The sequence below is a fragment of the Grampus griseus genome, assembly GCF_964374135.1.
Source record: "Grampus griseus genome assembly, chromosome: 2".
NCBI lineage: Eukaryota > Metazoa > Chordata > Mammalia > Artiodactyla > Delphinidae > Grampus > Grampus griseus.
In genome coordinates, this window is record NC_139018.1 from 97553288 (window position 1) to 97574100 (window position 20813).

At 37.0% G+C, this 20813-nt stretch overlaps 1 protein-coding gene across 2 annotated transcripts in view; it reads right to left on the reverse strand.

Annotated features, from left to right (window-relative positions):
• WDR72 (WD repeat domain 72) overlaps window positions 1-16633 on the reverse strand; it is a gene marked incomplete at both ends in the record, with an annotated part of 189711 nt that extends 173078 nt beyond the window's left edge. Inside the window, 7 exons of one of the 2 annotated variants that reach the window (XM_082649500.1) lie at window positions 171-316; window positions 1313-1432; window positions 2466-2542; window positions 3204-3378; window positions 4469-4547; window positions 10582-10688; window positions 16481-16633. In XM_082649500.1, coding sequence (XP_082505626.1) covers window positions 171-316; window positions 1313-1432; window positions 2466-2542; window positions 3204-3378; window positions 4469-4547; window positions 10582-10688; window positions 16481-16633 — 857 coding nt within the window. Of the gene's footprint in view, window positions 1-134; window positions 317-1312; window positions 1433-2465; window positions 2543-3203; window positions 3379-4468; window positions 4548-10581; window positions 10689-16480 lie in introns of both variants that reach the window. The other variant, XM_082649499.1, reaches the window with a different exon arrangement.
• Window positions 16634-20813: the final 4180 nt, after the last annotated feature.

Genomic DNA, 20813 nt, shown 5'->3' on the forward strand with positions numbered 1-20813 from the left:
GTTTTATACAAAGGCTGAAGCCTACCAAGCCCAGCGTAAATCTTCTAGTGCCAAAGTTGTTTTGTTCTGGTTTTTGATCATGGGCAGCATGTGGGGATTTTTCCATAATAAACCTCCCAAAGTTCATTTTCTACCTGAATGTTTTGTATGCTGCTCCCATCTGAGCCCACCTGTTCAGCAGCTGATAGATATAACTGTGACCATCTTCTGTCCAAATGATGATTCTGTGAGCAGCAAGCACCTCTCCACCAGCAAAGAACTGCCCGCTCCCACTAACTTCAGTCCAAAGAAGAGAAAAATCACAATAATCGTAAACCTAAAATACAGAATGAATGATGCCCATTAACAGAAGCTTCCAATCTAATCTACCGAGGAGAAAGATAAATTATGCTTATCAAGACTATTTAGATAACAGTGTTAATGCAACAACATATCAATTATTAATATTAAGTATTAAGTATCATAACAGGCCACACTATACTCATGGACCAAGATAATATTTCACTAGTACTTATTTTTTCACATTTATCCTAGGTAGGTTTCAGTGGACAAACCATCCGACAGTATCATTCCAGAATGTGCCCATTACGCACAGAGACCAAAAATCCCAAATTTTCTATGCAATTTTATTCTTTCCATATGTATAGTCAAACCTGAACATTTGAAAAATTTATTACACACAAAAAAAGTTGATACAGTAGAAATCCTAAAGTACATGCTGAACCATCTACTTTACATTTTAGTTCAAAAATATAAGCCTTTAAGTAAGACAATATAGTTTTGTTAACTGAGCCAAGTATATGAAACATTAGAGAAAAAAAGGATGCTATCAAATGATAGTAACTTAGCTTTCCTTTCTTCTTGGAGATGTCAGTGAATATATTCACAAGAAAAGAATGTATATAGTCCCTAAAAACAAATGTAGTGACAAAGCAGAAAAAGAAAAAAAATATAAAAATAAGACCAATGTATGTAGGTGAAAAGTATTAGTTTTCTTTTTAACCATAAAGTGCAGGCATCAACTCTTTAAAATAATCTGAGACAAATGCTCACTATTATAATAGTTTGTTATTAATAAAATTAGGATATACTTTATATATACAATATCCTGGGAAGGAAAATTACCCAGTGTAGTGAGAGGAAAACTGATAAAATTCAGTCATAAAAGACAAGTAATTCCCTGCTGCGGTAATAATATTATAAAAAGTTTGTATCATATTTAAAACATATTCTTATAATTGTTGCACTGAACAAGATAAAAATCAAATTACATTTGTGTATCACTGGTACTTATTATGTTATTTTATAATACCTTCCAACATTTAGAAAATACCACCAGTAGAAGTCTCTCTGTATACGTGCAAAATCGTATTGTTCGGCAGTTCAGGGAATTAAGAAATTTGGATTCCTTTTCATAAACATCTTGCTTTTCCTTCAAAAGGAATAAAAAGGTTTTAGTACTAGTTCTAGTTAATTTATATAAAACTGTATTAGAAGACTGCTCCCCTCTAAACCTGAAGTAGATCACACTGTTATTATAAAAAAGCACCCAACTTTCCTTTTGAGTTTTCTGAACTAAGAAAGTTACTTTGCAAAAGAAACCATGAAAAGGAAACCCACTTGAATTCAAGAATTCATTATATACAATCATTCAACAAACATTCTGTCGGGAAATTTGCTGCAGGATACTGAGAATATAAAGATATGAATAAGTTACTTTCAAATATGGCAGAAAGATAAAACAAAAAAAAGGAAAATAATTTTTTAAAAAACCTTTGCAGTATCTTAATTGCTAAAATAGAAAAACAAACAAAATGTTTTGAAAAGACAAAAGCGTAGCCAGCACAGAACACCTGCAATACTATGTTCTCAATAAGTTTCTGATAATGCTGGGTGTGTGTTTTTTGGGCTCAGTATGCCAACACAATTCCCAGGTTTTCCCAACCAAGAAATTCTAAAGGATAGTCCAGAGTATGGGGCAGTTGAAACAGTTCTGTCAACCGCACAAATTCTATGACTGTTCTTTTGTCCATCACCTCGACTTGTAGCCTGATGCTAGGGAGCAGGTGAATATACTGGACTCCCAGTGTATGTTACCCCCATTGCCACAGCTCACAAAGAGCCAGAAGAAATGGGGTCTTCTGCTGTAAGGGACAGGGAAATATTCCACGATGAATTTTTTTAATTAAATTATAATCAATGTTTGTGTGTGTGTGTGCGCACGCATATGCGTGTAGATAAAAACATTTGTATACATACAGAGAAAAGGTTGGAAAGATACCATGCAATTGTTACCAATGCTCACAACTTAGAAGAGAGATAGGGAAAAAGTACATGGACGTAAAACTTATATACTTCTACATCATTTGGACTTTTAACAATGAGAATGTAACACTCTTATAATTTTAAAAATGTCAATACATATGCTTGAAATTGGAGAATAAAGGATAGTTTCACAAGCCAACCTGAATGCTGTTGATAGATGAAGAGAGATCCCATACTTTGAGCTCACCAGCTACTGACACTACCAAGAGAGAATCTTCTGTAAAAACAACAAAGGTCATATATAAGCTGACCACTGTTATAACTGGTTACTCTAAAGATCATTTCATAGTCATTTAAGGATTATGCAGGGCATGTAGGTAGAAAATACTCAGCTGTTTTTTTAATTAAAAAAGTAAACATTTTAGATCACATTCTAAATTTGTTTTGCAATTTCAAAGTGACTCCCATGTAAAAGGAGAGCACCACTAAAAGCAGAACCACATTGCAAACCATCACGCTGGCAATACTAATTACACCTTCCTATTTCAGAAATAAGTAAGGAGCCAGCCTTCCCTCATTACAGGAACTGAATTCTCTTCATTACTACATCCAGGAGATACAGCAGGGCAAATCCAAGAGTCCTGTTAATCCACAACAAACACCTGCTCGTCACTCTTAAAATGTATCAAAGCAGAACTGGGTCATGGAAACACAGTGTCTCCTCTTTCCACTTCCTCATGACCTCTTGCTGACTTTCCAGTGATTTGAACCACTGGGATGGATGTTCTCAGTTTTTCTTGATCTGGCTTAGAGAGCTATCCCTACCAGTAGGTAAACATAAAGAAGCATTCTGAACTCTTGCCCACTAATTTAACAAATAATTCAAAGGTGATATGTTTATACGCTATCTCTAGTGTTAGATAATACCTAACTCTTACCTTGAATTCTCATGGAGTGAACAATGCACATGCAGTTGATCCAATCCGGAGACTGAGATGATATGAAAGTGTGAATAATAACCAAACTTTTGGCATCAATTATAAGAACATCTTGATATTCTCCACAACACAGAAGCCAGCCTTCTCCTATCATCCGGAATGAGCAGTGGTAATACTATGCAAATTGAATTCAAAGCAAAAGTTTAATTATCACTAGCAATTAACATAATTTTGGCTGCGGTGAAGACTTCTCTGGATTTTAGTTTTATCATCTATTCAACTAAGGTATTAGGCTAAATAACAATTAAAATTTCTTTTAGTTCAATTATTCTACACTTCTGAAGTGTTAATTTTGCCGTTTATCTGACTTGCATTTGGTCATTTTTCTGGAGAAGGGGACTCTTTTGGGAAGAATTAATCTTATTCCAAATCATGGAAAGCTCACAATTATATTAATTCTGAAATGCTATGTAGAACTGGACAACAAAAACCAGGTTTCTTACCCTAGCAACACTGCTGCATCTTAAGAAGAAATAAAAATGTTTGAAAAGCATTTGAGGAATTTTTGTGCCAAATAAATTTTGAGAATGGCTTTTATTAAAGTTTGAGTAATATAATCTACCCTTGACAAGCTCTCTCGCTATTCAGGTTTTGATCCCAGAAAGGAGTTCATGAATGTTTCAATGCAAGTCATCAATGCTAAAAGCAATGCATACAATATAAAGAACAGTGTCAGTGCCATGGAATCATGCGACTACCTTACGTATGCTTGGAGTCCACATACCAAAAGCCAAAATCTCTTTTAAATATTGGGAAGTTATTATAAAGATTAAAGCTGTGCCTCTTGCTCTGTTTTCATAAATAAGAAATTCAGAACCTATCCATCCAAAAAAGGTTTAAACTGGAAGCAGAAAAAAAACTTTTTTGCTTTATAAAACTGTATGTCAATAAAATGGAATCATTTCACGTGTGTGTTTTGTGAGTGTAACTAAGGAAAAAATAAGGAAATTGTTTTTCAAATTTGTCTATGTTAGAAAGATACAGAAATAAGAGAAAGAATAAGAAAAAAAATTGGTTGAATAGTTACTTTGGGGAAAGAAAAATGCCAAAAATAACAGATGATAACTGACAGTATTCTATTCTAATGATAAAAAAAATTCAAGAAAATAATCCCTCTAAAGACATGTCTTTAAATGTGTGCTTAGCAAATGCTCTGAAGGAGCTGTAGCATCTGGAGATGTTCTCAAGGAAGTGAACATACTTACACAGATTGCAGTGTGCCTGTAAGGAAGTGTGGCCTTCTCCACGCACTGTCCATTGGTGACATTCCAAACACACATCTCCCTAGCAGAGATAACTTTGTATTATTCTCTGTCATTTCCACTCAATTGGCTGGAATAATTTTTGTGCCACCAAGTTTTTCTTTAGTGCTGCACTTAAAGGCAGCTTGATCGTTTATGTGGCTTTTTGTTACAGATTACTGGGCAAGAAAATGTTGTGGTCATTAGCAGGGATGACATGCTGTATCTATGTCTTTTCGTTTTGGTAATTACACCCTGCCACCAGCCTACAAACCTTACTTGAGTGCCAACCTGACCTACAACAAATTGTGGGGATGCAGGTATCACAGCCTGGGAGAGTGACAGTACAACAATCTTTCTATGGAAACTGCATCTTCTTGAAAATCATTTATTTTATTGAACTTAAACTACATATTCTGAAAAGCATAATACATCAAGTGTTGCATCTTCTGGAGCTCAGGTATCATTTTTATAAAAATAAACAGTGCCACCAAGAGGCCACATTTGGTCTATCATTGATACACTTTATTTCTTTGCTTCTCCTGAAATCCTGAAACCATCCTTGCCACTAAATTGTCAGAAAATTCTCATTGTTTAGAAAATTCTGACTTGGTTACATATATGTTACAAAGATACAGATACAGTTATGAAATACAGTTACAAATACATCCAGTATAGGGCAGTTTAAATCCGTATGATTTCAGTTCACAAAAACCAGAATGGCTGTTTCAGAGTTCTTTGGTAATATTCTTCAGTTTTGACAGTTTCAACACATAAGCAAAATTTTCCAAGGAAGAAAAATGAAAGCTTTATTGGCTTTAAGGGAGAGCTGCTATTAAGAAGCAAAAGACACGGACCAATAACGGTAAATGCTATATGCATTTGGTGTTTGCAGGCTTTGGGGGTTTTATTAGCCAAACACTGGAAATCAATCTTTAAATCAATGGTTCTCAACCTAGGCTGATTCTGCCCCCACAAAGGACATCTGACAATGCTTAGAGACATTTTTAGTTGTCACAGCTAGGAACACGATACTGGCATCTAGTGGGGAAAGGCCAGGAATGCTGCTAAACATCCTACAACACACAGGATAGTCCCTCACAGCAAAGAATTCTGCCATGGTCCACAATGTCATTAGTGCTGAGGTTGAAAAACCATGTCCTAGATATAGAACTAAATATTCATAGTGATTTTATTTCTCTCTGTTTATATCCAACTGTATGCCAGAAAGGATTTGAGGTAATCTGAAAAGACATGCAACTCAATAAAACGGGGAAAGTGTGTGTGTGTGTGTGTGTGTGTGTGTGAAAAATAAGACTGGGGAAAAAGGTAGAAATTGAAATAATATATCTCAAAGGATATGTGTGTGTGTGTGTGTGTGTGTATATATATATATATATATATATGTAAAGAAATGGAACTTTAAGCAGCCATCAATATAAAATTTTAGCTCTACAAAAAATTTGAGTTTATCAGTGTGGTTCTCAGCTCTAGCTATGCATCAGGAATCACCTGTGAATATATAAAAATTTCTCCTCAGAGATTCTAATTTCATGGCTCTGTGTTGTGGTCCTGGCATGTGGGGTTTTGCAAAGCTCCTGGTCAGTTAACCTGTTTCTAGATAACTCTATCTCTAAACCAGTGGTTCTAAAACTCTGGCTCTACGTTAGACTTATCAGGGAGGTTTTCAAAAATACTGATGTCTGGGACCCAACCCAGACATCAAGCCAGACTAATTAAATCACAGTTTCTAAGGTTGGAGCCTGGGCATCAATAAAAGCTCTCCCAGTGATACTAAGGTTTCTAAACTCTCTTGGATTCTAATGCCTTCCCTGTTTGTTTGCTTATCATCTTATTTTCTACCTTAAATTGGAAAAAAATACAAAAATATCACATAGTAAAAATTGACTCCTTGCCAATCAATTCTATTAAAGAAAGAAAAACAAATTTGTTGTATGTCAAAAGTAGCATTGACATTTTAGCTGGAACTGCTCAGTTATGTATCTAATAGGAAGACATGAAAATTAACTGTTAAAATGAACATTCTTCTTTTTCTTTTCAAATACTGTTCCCCAACTTTGTACATAGATTAAATCACCTTCAATTATAAAAAATTAATTTAACAATTTCCAATTTTTTTTAATTTTTAAATTTCAATGAAAAGAAAATCACACAGGAAAAAATCCATAACATATAATATTAGAATATTATTATATTCCCCCTAAAAACTCCTTGAGAAAGAGCCTTTCTTTCTTATTCAACTGTACATCCCCACTTGAGCGCTTCAATAAAAATTCGTTCAATGGATACGTAAATCAGTCACTACTCTTTCATCCACTTTCTATCTCTCAAAAATACACTGTTTTGGGCTTCCCTGGTGGCGCAGTGGTTGAGAGTCCGCCTGCCGATGCAGGGGGCACGGCTTCGTGCCCTGGTCTGGGGGGATTCCGCATGCCGCGGAGTGGCTGGGCCCGTGGGCCATGGCCGCTGGGCCTGCACGTCCGGAGCCTGTGCTCCGCGACAGGAGAGGCCACAATAGTGGGAGGCCCGCGTACCGCAAAAAAAAAAAAAAAAAAAAAAGTACACTGTTTTCTCTTGGCCCTATTCTTATTCTCAGATTTGTGTGCTTATAACACTGTTATCATTTTGCTCAAATTTTAATGAAGCATCTAGAGGGAAAGGAGATACATATGAATGCTTGGTTTGCCCTCTTGAATTACAAGTCCATGACATTCTTCAAACTCACTTTTGTCTTCAGTTACACTTTTGGGTTTTCTTTGGCATTCTCAAGCTCCCATCTTCTTATGCGCATTTCTTAAATGTTGGTTTTCCTTAGTATCTTAGGCTTTCTTACATTCTCAAATTTCACACTCTCTCTTGATGAGTCATCTACTCCCATGACTGCAGGCACCAACTATATGATGTTGGAAGCCCAGACCTATTCACTGGACTCTAGATTTCCACATACAACTAGTAATTAGATGTTTCCACCTGGATGACTTGCAGGACTTCACACTCCTCGTACTTAAAATGAGGCATAACACCTTCCCTCCTTTGTTCTCATTCTCAGTGAATGGTATCATCACCAGTGAGTTTCCCAAGTCATTCTTGAACTCACACATTCTCTCACTGTCCCAAACGTGGGGTACCCACTATTTCAAATATTTTCCTCTAAACCAGCAGCATAGCACTCTCCAGGAACATGTTAGAAATGCAAGTTCTTGAACCTCAGCCCAGACCTACTAAACCTGTATCACCGGGAATGGGGCCGAGAAATCTGTATTTAAACAAGCTCTGAAAATGGTCCTGATGTAGGCTTAGGTTTGATGAACACTATCCTAGAAGACTCTAAGGCTGGGTGCCTGCCTGCCTCTCTCTCTAGTATCATCTCTTACTGGTAGTTGGAAATTTTATTAATAGTAATAACTCTCTTTATCAATGTCAAGCCTTTTTTGCCTTAAGGTTTTATTAACTATATGTATTTATTAATATAATGCTAAAATGGCTATATTAACATTAATTTCATTAGTATTTGCCCAGTAAATCTCTTTCCATCCATTTACTTTTAACTTTTATATATCCTTATGCTGTTTTTGTTTTTTAAATTGTCTGACGATCTTTGTAATTTAACTGATGGGCTTAGTCCCTTTACTCAATTGAGATTACTGGTTTATTCAGGTTTATATCAACTACCTTATTTTGTGCTATTTGTCTCATTTATTATTGTCCCCTTTAGATTAAACAACATTCTTTTTCTTTTTTTAAATTGGAAGTTATATATTCTGTTTCTTTCATTTTTATTTCTTTTGTCTGTTCTCTTAGCAGCCACCCTGGAAATGTCAGCATGTATATCTAGCTTAAAGTCTAAGGTTAATCACCATCTTTACCCACCTCTAGAACACCAGAACATGTGGAGTCTGATCACTATGCTTATGATATGCAGTTGTTGATTAGGATTTTGTGTATGTGAGGGGGAGGTGGATGGGAGGTACATATAAACCATATTGTAATATAACCTGTGCTTATTTAAATTTTCTAAAACTTTGCTGGGTTTTGTTCAATATTCCTTTTTCCATCACATCTTCCTTCTGAAATCATTATTCTTACTGAAAAACATAACTTAGAATTTCTTTACTTATAGAGGATCTGTTGGCAGTGAACACTCTCAGTATTTGTCTTAAATATTACTATTTTGCCCTAATTTTTTGAAGATGTTTTTGCTAGAGATATAACTCTAAGTTGATAGATATTTTCTCTCAACTTTTAAAAGATATTTCACTGCTATCTAGTTCTCATTTTACTGTTAAGAAGTCAGCTCTCAGTTTAATTAACTTTCCTTTAAAAGTAATCTGCTTTTTCTCATTGCCTACTTTCAGGCTCTTCTCTTTTTCTTTGGCATTCCATCATTTCAACATCAAGTTCCAGGTGTTCATTTCCTTTCATTTATCCTGAAATTCACTGGGATTCCTGAATATTAGGATTTTTGCCTATAGATGAAGTAATACTAAGTGAAAAAAATGAAAAACTAAGTCAGGAAGCAAGTCATGATCAGCATGAATCTGACAACGTTGGAAGCAGAAATGGTAAGCCAACGGTCACTTCCTGGGACTTTTAAAAGCTAAAAAAAAAAAAAAAAAAAAAAAATTGTTACTTAGGAAGTAATAGGTCAAGCCTAGTAATTTTAACAAGTTTCAGCAGATTGAATTAGGATTTGCTAAGTATGCAGTAGCTAAAGTGTAGGTACTGCCTAAGGAGAATCTCATAGATGCAAGGTGTCAGACCCCAAAGAAATAGACTTCTAGAAAATTCAAATCATCTTGGAAAAGGAAGACCAACCAGACTCCTTGGCCCTTTAACAATCATACTTACAGGACTTATACAGCTGAATTCATCTATCATCAAGAATATATCCATTAACTCCTAGTTTCTTTTTTGGAGCTAGACCACTGTGGACAAAAACCTCAAGGTGGAACTCAGTTATACTTTTCAGATCTATTTCTCACTCAGCTATTAATTTTATCAACTGTGCCAGTAGTCTCAGAAAAACTAACCATCCCCCAAATTCTCTAGATTGGGAATAAATATCTCAGCCTATGTAGCAGGCTTCGAGGCAGCCCTAGTGTATGAAAGCTAAGCAGTTGTTTAAAAAGAATGTACTAGGACATTTCAGTTTAGCTTCATCCAAAGTTCAATCTCTCTAAGTATAACAATTATGGCTTTGCTATAAGCTATGAGAATAGGTATCTCTTTGATGTCTGTACCACTAGCCATTTTGTTAAACTATTCCATTTTTAAAAGTTGGACGCTTGATTCCTCATTCTTCTTTTGGGTCTCAGAATTCTAAGCCATATAATTTCTCCTTGGGTTAAAAACAAAAATGGAGGAGATTTTCTTGTTTCAACCAGCAACCCAATCCCTCATTCACAAACACGTGCTGAATGGATTCCGCATTCTTGAGTATACTTTGGCAAACATCTCATCAGCAGAGTAGTTCACAGTAGCTCTTCCATCAGTGGGGCTTTTTCCTACAGCTAAGTCCTGTTTCATTGGAACAAACCTCCTTCCATGAAACTACACCCAGATCACTATGTTCCTTCTCCTTCTCACTCCCACATCCCATTTACAAGTGAGTCCTCTCCTCTGTTTTAAAATGATATCAGACAAGTGTACAACATAAAGATCGTAACTGCTGAATTGTTTCACGAAACTATGAAGGCTTGCATGGATTTGCTTAATAGCTCAAAGTGAGTTACTACATGAAAAAAGACAAGCGCCCAGACTTTTCCATTTTCAGTTCTATAATAGGTGACATTTGCCAACATCCTTTACACAATGAGGCAGCCACAAGGCCTGATACACGTTGGGATGTTTAAAGATTGGGAGTCATAGTACTGATTACTTTCCTTGGGACTGTCACACAAGTTATTCAACCATTCAAGATCTAACTTTTCCTATATGTAAAAGGAATATGTTAATCACTAAAGTTTCCTTCAGCCCTAGAATTCTGTATCCCATCAGAGTTTTTAAAAAGGGAGAAGGAACAGAAACAGGTGCACAGTTCCACATATCTTACCTACCCATTTTCAGCAGCACTAACTATGAAGGGCTGTTTAGAGAAGTCTCTCGCTCTCGCCAAACACGTCACTGAAGCTGAATGACCAAAAAGAAGTTCTTTGGCCGAAATCTGAAAATGATGAGGGTAAGTTTTTAAATAGCTGTAAACTTTTTAGTAGAAGAATATAACATGACATTATATAATTATTCATAATTCTAATTAGGAATGCTGTTATATTATGTTTTTGCTGTACATAAGTTTCAGGAAAACTGATATATGGCATATCAAAATCCCCAGGATAATAAACTTCTAGGTAAAGGAACTGTGTTATACACATTTTTTTTGTTTTTGGTTTTGCATCTGTCATGAAACCTAGATGATTGCTGGACCTGTTTTACAACATCTAGGTTTTGAATACAAATAAATCAGTGTTGACATTTATTACGCACAAAATGTGCCTCAAACAATAGTAGCATATTTATGTGCAGATTTCAGAATTCAGAAATGAGTTTACAAAATAATGCAGAGAAAATATTACCCTTTTTGTAACCATTATAACGCCTTATTTGAATTCCTGCCTCAGAAATAGTAAAAATTAACTTATCCACATTAGAAATAAAATTTTAACTAAGCCAACTTAGTTAAAATGCCATTGCAAAATGCCAGCTTTTTCTCCTATGTGTGAATTTTAAAAATGACACCAAGGACTAATTCTTCCATTATCTCATGTGTGAAAGAAATCTGTTCCTCATAATCCAACCATAACAATAAGAACAAATTATTTCATAACATAATTGTTCTCTGCCTTCCTCTTATTTCTATATTAATCAGAATTATTTCTTTAAAAGATCTGTTATCAGAATAAATTTCTAGTGCTACATAGAGCATTTTGCAGTTGGTTCTAATCACTTACAATCCAAGTTCTCTACCTTCCTCCTGGGAAATACAGGTTCCATCTCAGAAAACAACATATTATCTTTCCCTATCATCACACTTGGGAAAGCATAATTCTATGAATTTAACCCTTGTCCTATATATTACAGGCCAAATTAAGCAATGAATCAGGGCAAGTCAAAGATACTCCTCCTCCAGAGAAAATCCACTATGGACAAAATGTCAGAAGAGAACACCATTGCCTTTCATATGAAGTCTTCATTCTGCTACTAAATCTTCACATGTAGTTGAATGAGCTGTGACAATTCACTATAACCTCCTCATTTTATCACACATTCTGCTGTGAAGAATAACAAAAACCTCTACAATCACGCCTAGTCGTTGCCATGATGAAATCCAGGAAACCTTTACTTCTATTCGTGGGCTCCACCTTTATGAAGCATTGGTCCCCCTCAACTCCCACCATAGCACAAATAGAAAAGGGAAAAGAACACACAACTTGATGAGCATATACCATATTCCAGGCACTTATGCAACTATGAACAGGGTTTAATCCCCATTTCACAGTTGAGGAAACTAGGGCTTGAAGAATAGAAGTCATTTGCCCAACACTACAGAGTCGGTAAATAACAGACCTAGATTTTGACCAAGACCTTTATTCTTTTTCTCTGCTCAACATTGCTGTTCTTCATTTTGTCACTGTTGTGTTTCCTTCTGAGTATAAAACAGGAAGAAAAATAGAACATACCGATACTATAAGAGAATATACCTGAGAGAATGTTCAGAGTTCACCTTTTGCTATGCTCACAGGTATGATGAATGCCAGCAATCAATACCAAAAGGCCCAAGTGACGAAGTTCCTAGCATGGGACTTGGAGAAGCTCCCCATTGGCAGACCTCACAAAGTTTTGGGGAAAGCACAGGGCTTTGAGAGTCAGACCCTGAGCCTGGAAGCAGAATGCTTAACCTAGATACGTGATGAGCAGCCCAGGACAGGGAGACATTTATTCTCCAGCTCCCCTGCACCCCGCCATCCCACCACCCATGGACAGGGAAAGTCTGAGATGTGTACACAATCCCCTAATGAATGCTTGGATACTCCAAGATGTACAGACCTTAAATCAGCTTCTTTCCCTCCCTATTCCTATTCTCTAATCCTCTCTATTTCTTATACAGAAACGTGATACTCTCATTCTAGCAGTCCTACCCATCACCCAAACCCCAAATCTGGAAGGTATCTTTGGCTGTTCCTGCGCCTTTAGCTCACAACCAACTGGTTTCTGAGTTCTGTCCATACTCTCCTCTTAATATCATTCCAGGTTTCATCTCCTCTTCATTCCCATTGCCACTGATTTAGTTCATAGTCAAGAACTTTCCTGACTACATTACTGTAGAAGCCTTCTGCCCAAAGTCCCTGGTAGTATGGGACTTACCTCATCTCCTTCTCCCTTCAATGTGCCCTTAATACCAAGTGATATTCTAAATTACAAATATAATAAAATAGTATTATGTCATCTCCTCAAAATCCCTTAATATTACCACTGCTTTTAATTAGCACAAAGTGTTAGCGATTGCTAGTTAAAAAAAAAAAAAATCTAATCTCCTCAGCATGTTAGATTCCACGTTGAGTCTGCTCTGTCCTTTCCAGATGTGCCTATCACCTCGAATTTGCCCTTTATGTTCCAGGTCTGCTCAACTACTTTCACCAGTTCCCTGAAGGCAAAATAGTCCCGCCTTCCACACACACACTTATCATTCTGTCTGCAATCTCCTCCCACCTGCTTTTCCTGTTCAAGTCTGATACATCCTTTAGAATTCAGCTCAGGCATCACCCTCAGAAAGTCTTTCCCTTGAAGAGCACACTTCTCACTGATTAGGATGGCTATTAAGAAAACAGCAACAGCAATAGAAAATAACAAGTGTTGGTGAAGATGTTGAGAAAATGGGAACCCTTGCACACTGCTAGTGGGAATACAAAATGGTGCAGCCACTGTAGAAAACAGTTTAGCAGTTCCTCAAAAATGTTAAAATAGAACTACCATATAATCCATCAGTTCTACTTCTAAGTACAGCCCAAAAAAGTGAAAGCAGGGACTCAAACATATGTTCATACACCCAGGTTCATGGCAGCATCGTTCACAATGGTCAAAAGGTTTGGAAGCAATCCAAATGTCCGCTGAGGAATGGATAAACAAAATGTGGTATATAAATACAATGGAATGTTATTGAGCCTTAAAAGGGAAGGATATTCTGACTTATTCTATAACATGTATGAGGACATCGTGTTTAGTGAAATAAGCCAGTTGCAAAAGGATAAATACTGTATGACTCTACTTATATAAGATACATAGTAAGGTCAAATTCATAGAGACAGTGTGTATCCCACCACTTTACAGCTTCCTAATTACATGTCTGTCTCCTACACTAGACTCTGAGAAACCTGAAGGAGGAATCTACACCTGTGACAAAAAGCATCTGTGTAGTTCGTCTAATGACTGCATAAGTGAGTGTCCTTAGGTTTGTTTTTCCACTTTATTTGGTGATGAGTGAGTGTTTAAGACCACAGACCGTGATTATTCTCTTACCTAAACCCTTTTGGAGAGGGGAAGAAGCTTTCCACATTTAGTACAAGGAAGAAAGAAAGAGCTCCCAGTTCATTTTACACCCCACCTCCCTGCAGTGTCCTTCTCCCCTTCCTACTGTCTTCCCCTGCTATGCCCATCGGCCCCAAGCTGCCCTACAGCCACTCAATCAACCACGTGGTCATCACCTCTCTTAAAATCTCTCTTGTCTTCAAGGCCTCTGTTCTTCTTCCTCTGACTGAATTATTCCTTTATCTATATATTTTAAAACAAAAATCAAATTAAACTACTAAGCATTAAAATATCAGTGATGGAACAGCCACTTGACTATCTTACAGATACCAAGAGGATTTGTTGAGAACTCAAAAATGCCCTGATTTTTGAAAAGCCTAGAATCTTCCCTGCTAATAGTTGACCCATTGTCATGTAGGGGCAAGATTCAAAGGAAAACTAAGAGAAGGTGTTCATTCTTTCTGGTCCTATGATTAGCCCTAGAAAATCTTAAGGAAAACTCTTATGTGGAAAATCTCACACCCATACTCATCAATATCTTACTTGTGTTACTAACTTTTTCACAATGTCCTCACAGTGAACTTCCAAAACATAAAACTAATCCAATCTCCTTCTTAAGTCTTCTCAATGATTCTTCTTGTTCCTTACACCCCTGCCAATCTGATTCCCATTCCCACCTCATATTTCTAACTGTGATTTCTCAATATCAGCAACTATTAGAATTTGGGGTGGAATAATTTTTTTGCTGTGAGGGGCTGTCATGTGCACTACGGAATGTTTACAGCATCCCGGACCTCTGCCCACTAGATGCCAATAGCATCGCCCTTCCCATTGCTCTAACCCCGAGCAGAAGACTTGCTCCTAAGAAAAGCATGAAATAACTATTCCCACTGAAGATGAAGTACAGACTGACCCCCACAAAGAGCACCCTGTATTATAACATAACTGCACCGGCAGTTACTAGCCTATGTCCTTCCTCTATGACGCTGCGACCAGTTGGGCAGCCAGTACCAGGTCTTCTCATTCACGTTTGAACTCAGGTTCCCACCGTACTGCCTAACTTATAAAATGCACCCAATAAATGCATGTTGAATAAATACCAGGAACATACGTAAAAAGATATAGATGCTAGGATTCCAAATTTCTTAAGCTTATAGCAACCTACATATTACAAGACAACTACTTCAGCCAGGAAACACTACACTCCAACATTAAAAAAAGTAGCAAGATAGTTTAAGCCATTTAGGATCTTAAGTTTAGACTGTAAGAGATAATAAGGGCAACGGCCAATTTCAAAGCTCAGCTGTTGCAATAATACCCAGTCCTTCTTTTAGGAATGTTCACAAACATTGAGCTGAGCTGGTCTGCTTGCAGTTTTTGGCAGTCCTGTAGTGTAACTGCTCAGTGATGACAGATGTTAATTAATTACACTATAAAACAGAATTACAATTAATTGTTAATTTAGGTTTTAAAGTGACAAACTTTAAAGGCTAAAAATAGTCTTTGATCTTTAAAAGGCTTCCTAATGAGGGCAGTATACTTTAAGTACATCATTAGTTTAAGTGTTCAAATTAGGTCTAGAGGCTCCTAGAGCTAAGCAAATATCTATTCCAATATGTTAAATGTTTATGAGTTGGGACAAGGACAATTAATTGCTAATCAATGGGCCAAATCCTAGGTGAGGTCAGGTTCTGAAATAGGAGGACGACAATAGTAAATTGGATTTAGAGCTTTTCGATGTGACCTGTAAAAATCACAGGCAAGCAGAGACTAAAAGAATGGCAAGAAGGGGCTTTCCTGGTGGCGCAGTGGTTGGGAGTCCGCCTGCCGATGCAGGGGACACGGGCTCGTGCCCTGGTCTGGGAAGATCGCACATGCTGCGGAGAGGCTGGGCCCGTGAGCCCTGGCCGCTGAGCCTGCGCGTTCGGAGCCTGTGCTCCGCAACGGGAGAGGCCATAGCAGTGAGAGGCCCGCGTACCGCAAAAAAAAAAAAAGCATGGCAAGAAGGCCAGACTGGCAGAAACACCCAGATAATTAAAATATTACTCGTTTAGTTAATAGTGGTTTTCAAGGGTGCCCTTTGTTTAGATTAATGAGCCATAATTTTTAGAATTATACTTACATGTGCGTAGTTCAGTTACTTAAACATATAATTCAGGATAAAAAAATAGTAAAACTCAGCATAGCTTAAAGGATGATAACACTTAACTGGTAGCTAAGATTGGTGCTATTCATAATATAATTTTCACATATGATCTTGATCCATCATATAATACTTCATTTTTCCAAATTCAAAAGTAAAACCCATTTATTACTTTGGTAAGTACCTTTTTAACAACCATGCAAAACTTCCACTGTCATTGCAGGTATAAAAAGCACGCTGTGTTTATTTTATGAGCTCTATCTGCTTCAATAGTAATAGTTTTCACTAACCTTTAGTTCAGATGAGAGATTCCAGAGGCAGAGTTGACCCTCTTGACTTCCTGTCACAATCATTTGCTGGTCATCAGTGATCATGATGGCAGTGATGCTGTGAGGAGGTGCCTTCCTTCCCCAGAGTGCCACCGCCTGTAGGGAGGACCTCATGGTAAAGGAATCCTGGACACACAGAGATGGGAAGACGTGTACACAGTTATCATTTGTAAATTTTGAAAATTGATCATCTCATAAATGTTTATGATGACGCAAACTTGAACAATGTGTTCTCCGAGAGCTGTGGAGAAAAGGGTGTCCCCGTCAAATAGAGAAGAATGTAGTCAGACATTGAAATTACCATGCCCATTGTTAATTAGTCAAAGAAGAATGATTTTTATTCCAATTCTTGATGATTGATGCTAACCAAGAGAAGGATAGGAATAGTCTACCCACTCCACACCCAGCTCTGACTATGGGTGACCTTACCCACACCAAAGTCCAGCGAGGCCTTTCAAGAAGAATAGAGTTATCTACACACTATAATTTGAAGACAACTTTGCAGACTCTCTTTCCCCAGAAATGTCACCTCCTCTAAGTAACAAATATCTGAACTTTGCTATTAAAAAGTAAATATTTTTGTAAGTGTATTAAAATCCTTAATAGTCATAAGATTCCTGACACATCCAAATAAGAAAACAAAAAGCACAAAGGTCAAACCACAAGAAATCAGATCTCAACCAGAGTTCATCCTGAACAGTCCAGATTGCTAAATGTAGTAAAAACAGATCTGGTATTCAGAGACCTAGATATAGGGCTGCTTTACCACTTATTACCTTTATTTCCATATTATAACAGTTGTATGCAGTAAAATAAGGATACCATCACCTACATTGCCTACATCTCAGTATTCTTATGGGGAATAAATCCAGCGATGCAAATAAAAGCATGTAGGTATAATTATACGTACTATGCTATCATTATACTACTCATAAACTATAATCTAGAATTTCAGGCAAGAAATGGCTTTGGGGATCATTAATCTGATCCCCCTCACTTACAAGAAAACTAACAATGAGAAATAGATAACTCTTGGGATCAGTTCTAATTCTGAGATTCTGAGAGACTAAGCGAGTACAGTGAGAATAAGTAACAGATTAAAAGGTTGCACATCTCAGAAGTCACGTTTTTCAGACTTTCTCTCTCTCTCTCTCTTTTTTTTTTTTTTCGGCAGAAAAATTGTAAAATTAGCCCCAGAAACTTGGTGCTTTGCTATCAACAGGAGAGAGAGAGTAAATCCATGTTTTCTGAGACCCTGTACAATTCCCCAGAAATGTCTAATCAAAAATAAACCTCAGGGGCTTCCCTCGTGGCACAGTGGTTAAGAACCCGCCTGCCAATGCAGGGGACATGGGTTCTAGCCCTGGTCCGGGAAGATCCCATATGCCCCAGAACAACTAAGCCCGTGCGCCACAACTACTGAAGCCCGCGCACCTAGAGCCCATGCTCCGCAACGAGAGAAGCCACTGCAATGAGAAGCACGCAGGCCGCAACTAGAGAAAGCCCACGAGCAGCAACAAAGACCCAACACAGCCAAAAATAAAATGAATAAATTAAAATAAATAAACCTCAAAGGAAAAAACAGTCTATTGTAGAATCTTTAAGCTAGAGGAAAAGTCTGTGATGTGGAGAAGAAAGTCATGCCTTTGACAGAAGTATACTGTCCCATTTCAAATAATTATATGTCTAAACAAGTTGTAAAATCTTTGAAAAGGGATTATAAACCTCTAACACAGCCCTCAATTTATAATTATATTCCAAATTTGAGTGCCTGAATGATATTTTGGAATGTCTAAAACAAAACTATGGATAGATGTTTGCAGGCCCTTAAATGATTTCTAAATCTGGCTTAATTGAAAACAATTTAAAATAAACAGTTCCATTGGAGGGAAAAAAATGGACATTAAAAAAGAAACATTTCCAGAGACAGGGATAAAATTACAGACTATATTATAAAGGTCAAATAAATTTCCCTCATTTGGATCTAGTCACAGTACCAAGTCACAGCACTAAGTACAACATTTTAGATTCTGATATTGTATTTTGTTACTTATATAAGGAATATGATCAATATTTATTATATAATCAATATAGCTATCAAAATAATTATATAAACACACACATATACACACATACAAACTTTACTCTTAAGTGACTTTCAGATAATTTCTACACAAGTTTTTGACTGCAGCCTACCAAAATATCACAATGAATTCTTAGAATGAGATAAATGGCCTTCAGGAAGCTCACAGCCTGCAGGTAGAATACCTATGTAAATGAATTACTCAATTATGTAGCTGTATATATATATATCCCCAATTTTTCCGAAGTGGCTTTATTACTATGTAACATCACAGTACAATGCTCTGGACATGTATAAGTGCTATGCAGATAAGAGTGAGGTGTGACCTATAAGGGATAGCTGGTGTTCCATCAGCTTTCCCATCCTTTTGATTTTTGTCCCTTTCTTCAAAAATAGTCTCTCAGAACCCCTTTCATATACATATTTATTATTTTGTTATTTTTGAATAGTATAATGAAAAATAATTTTAAGAAAAATCATTATTTTAGATCTAGTAATTATTAAAGTAGGTATTATAAAGCTGGTTTTGATACAATTTAATTATATATAAAGACAAATTCAATTTATACCTAAGAATAAAAGACATAATATTAAATTTAGATGTGTTATTTTAATGTTATACATTTAAATATAGATTGAAATTTAGGTACATATCAAAAAAGACCAAAATTGCATTCGTGACATAATGCTTGGATTTCCTACCTTTTATGGTTAACACAGTCAAATGTTCATTTTTATAATTTCCACATTTTGTTTTTCTGAATAAGAGAGAAGGTTTCAGACTGTTACTTGCAAATGGTATTTAGTCATTCAAAATACATGAAGTTTGTAGATATTTTTCCTTTCTAGAAAAAGCCATATTCAATAAGATCATTATGATTTCCCCCCTTCCTTTTTTTTTTTTTTTTTTTTCTGGTACGCGGGCCTCTCACTGTTGCGGCCTCTCCCGTTGCAGAGCACAGGCTCCGGACGCGCAGGCTCAGCGGCCATGGCTCACGGGCATAGCCGCTCCGCGGCATGTGGGATCTTCCCGGACCGTGACACGAACCCGCGTCCCCTGCATCGGCAGGCGGACTCTCAACCACTGAGCCACCAGGGAAGCCCTACAATGAGGCAGTAAACTCTTATAGTGCTGATGAGGAATTGAAGGAAAGGTGATGTGATTTTCCTGGAAGAACTAGAGAGTCTTCTTGTTCTGTTAGAACTTATGTTCTGGGGAAAGTAACTCCTCCATTTCCCTTTTTTGTGTTCTACTCAGGTGGATAGAAATACAAAGTTTCTGATTCTAGGTTGATCATTAGGTTCTATCCAGCATACCACCATCTCCATTAATTTAATTCAAAATATATTTTATTGTGAAAAGAGGCAAGAAAATATAATAGAAGGAGTCATAAAAATCTTGGTCTTTTTCCTCCATTAATAGCTAGCAAATATTCCTTGATCCTCAGTTTTCTCAACTACAAAATGGGAAAAATAATTACCTTGCAGAACTGATGTGAAAAGAGGTGAGTCTCTACAGAAAATGCTTATCATAATTCTTTGTTCATAATTGTCATTCAGTAAATGTTTATTGAATGAATGAATGAGGAAATGAATCACTGTAATTTTACACTGTGGGCAGACAATGTGACTATCACTTTCTAGCAATGCCTTTCTCAGTGTGAGATTTCCTTCCATTCTTTTAGAATACTGTCACTACAGTTTCTTTTCTCAAAACTCCTGTGAACTTATACTAGAACATTTGGCCATAAAAATGTACATGCTGGCTTCCCTGGTGGTGCAGTGGTTAAGAATCTGCCTGCCAATGCAGGAGACACGGGTTCTAGCCCTGGTCTGGGAAGATCGCACATGCCGTGGAGCAACTAAGTCCGTGCACCACAACTACTGTAGCCCGCGTGCCCTAGAGCCCGTGAGCCACAACTACTGAGCCCACGTGCCACAACTACTGAAGCCCGTGCACCTAGAGCCTGTGCTCTGCAACAAGAGAAGCCACCGCAATGAGAAGCCTGTGCACCACAGTAAAGAGTAGTCCCTGCTCGCCGCAACTAGAGAAATCCCGCGCAACAAAGACCCAACACAGCCAAAAATTAATCAATTAATTAATTAATTGATTATTTTTTTTAAAATGTACATGCTATTATTACTTCTAAAATCTATGATGATCTTTTAATCAACAACTTCAGGTAATATTAGGGTCCTCAGATTTAGCGA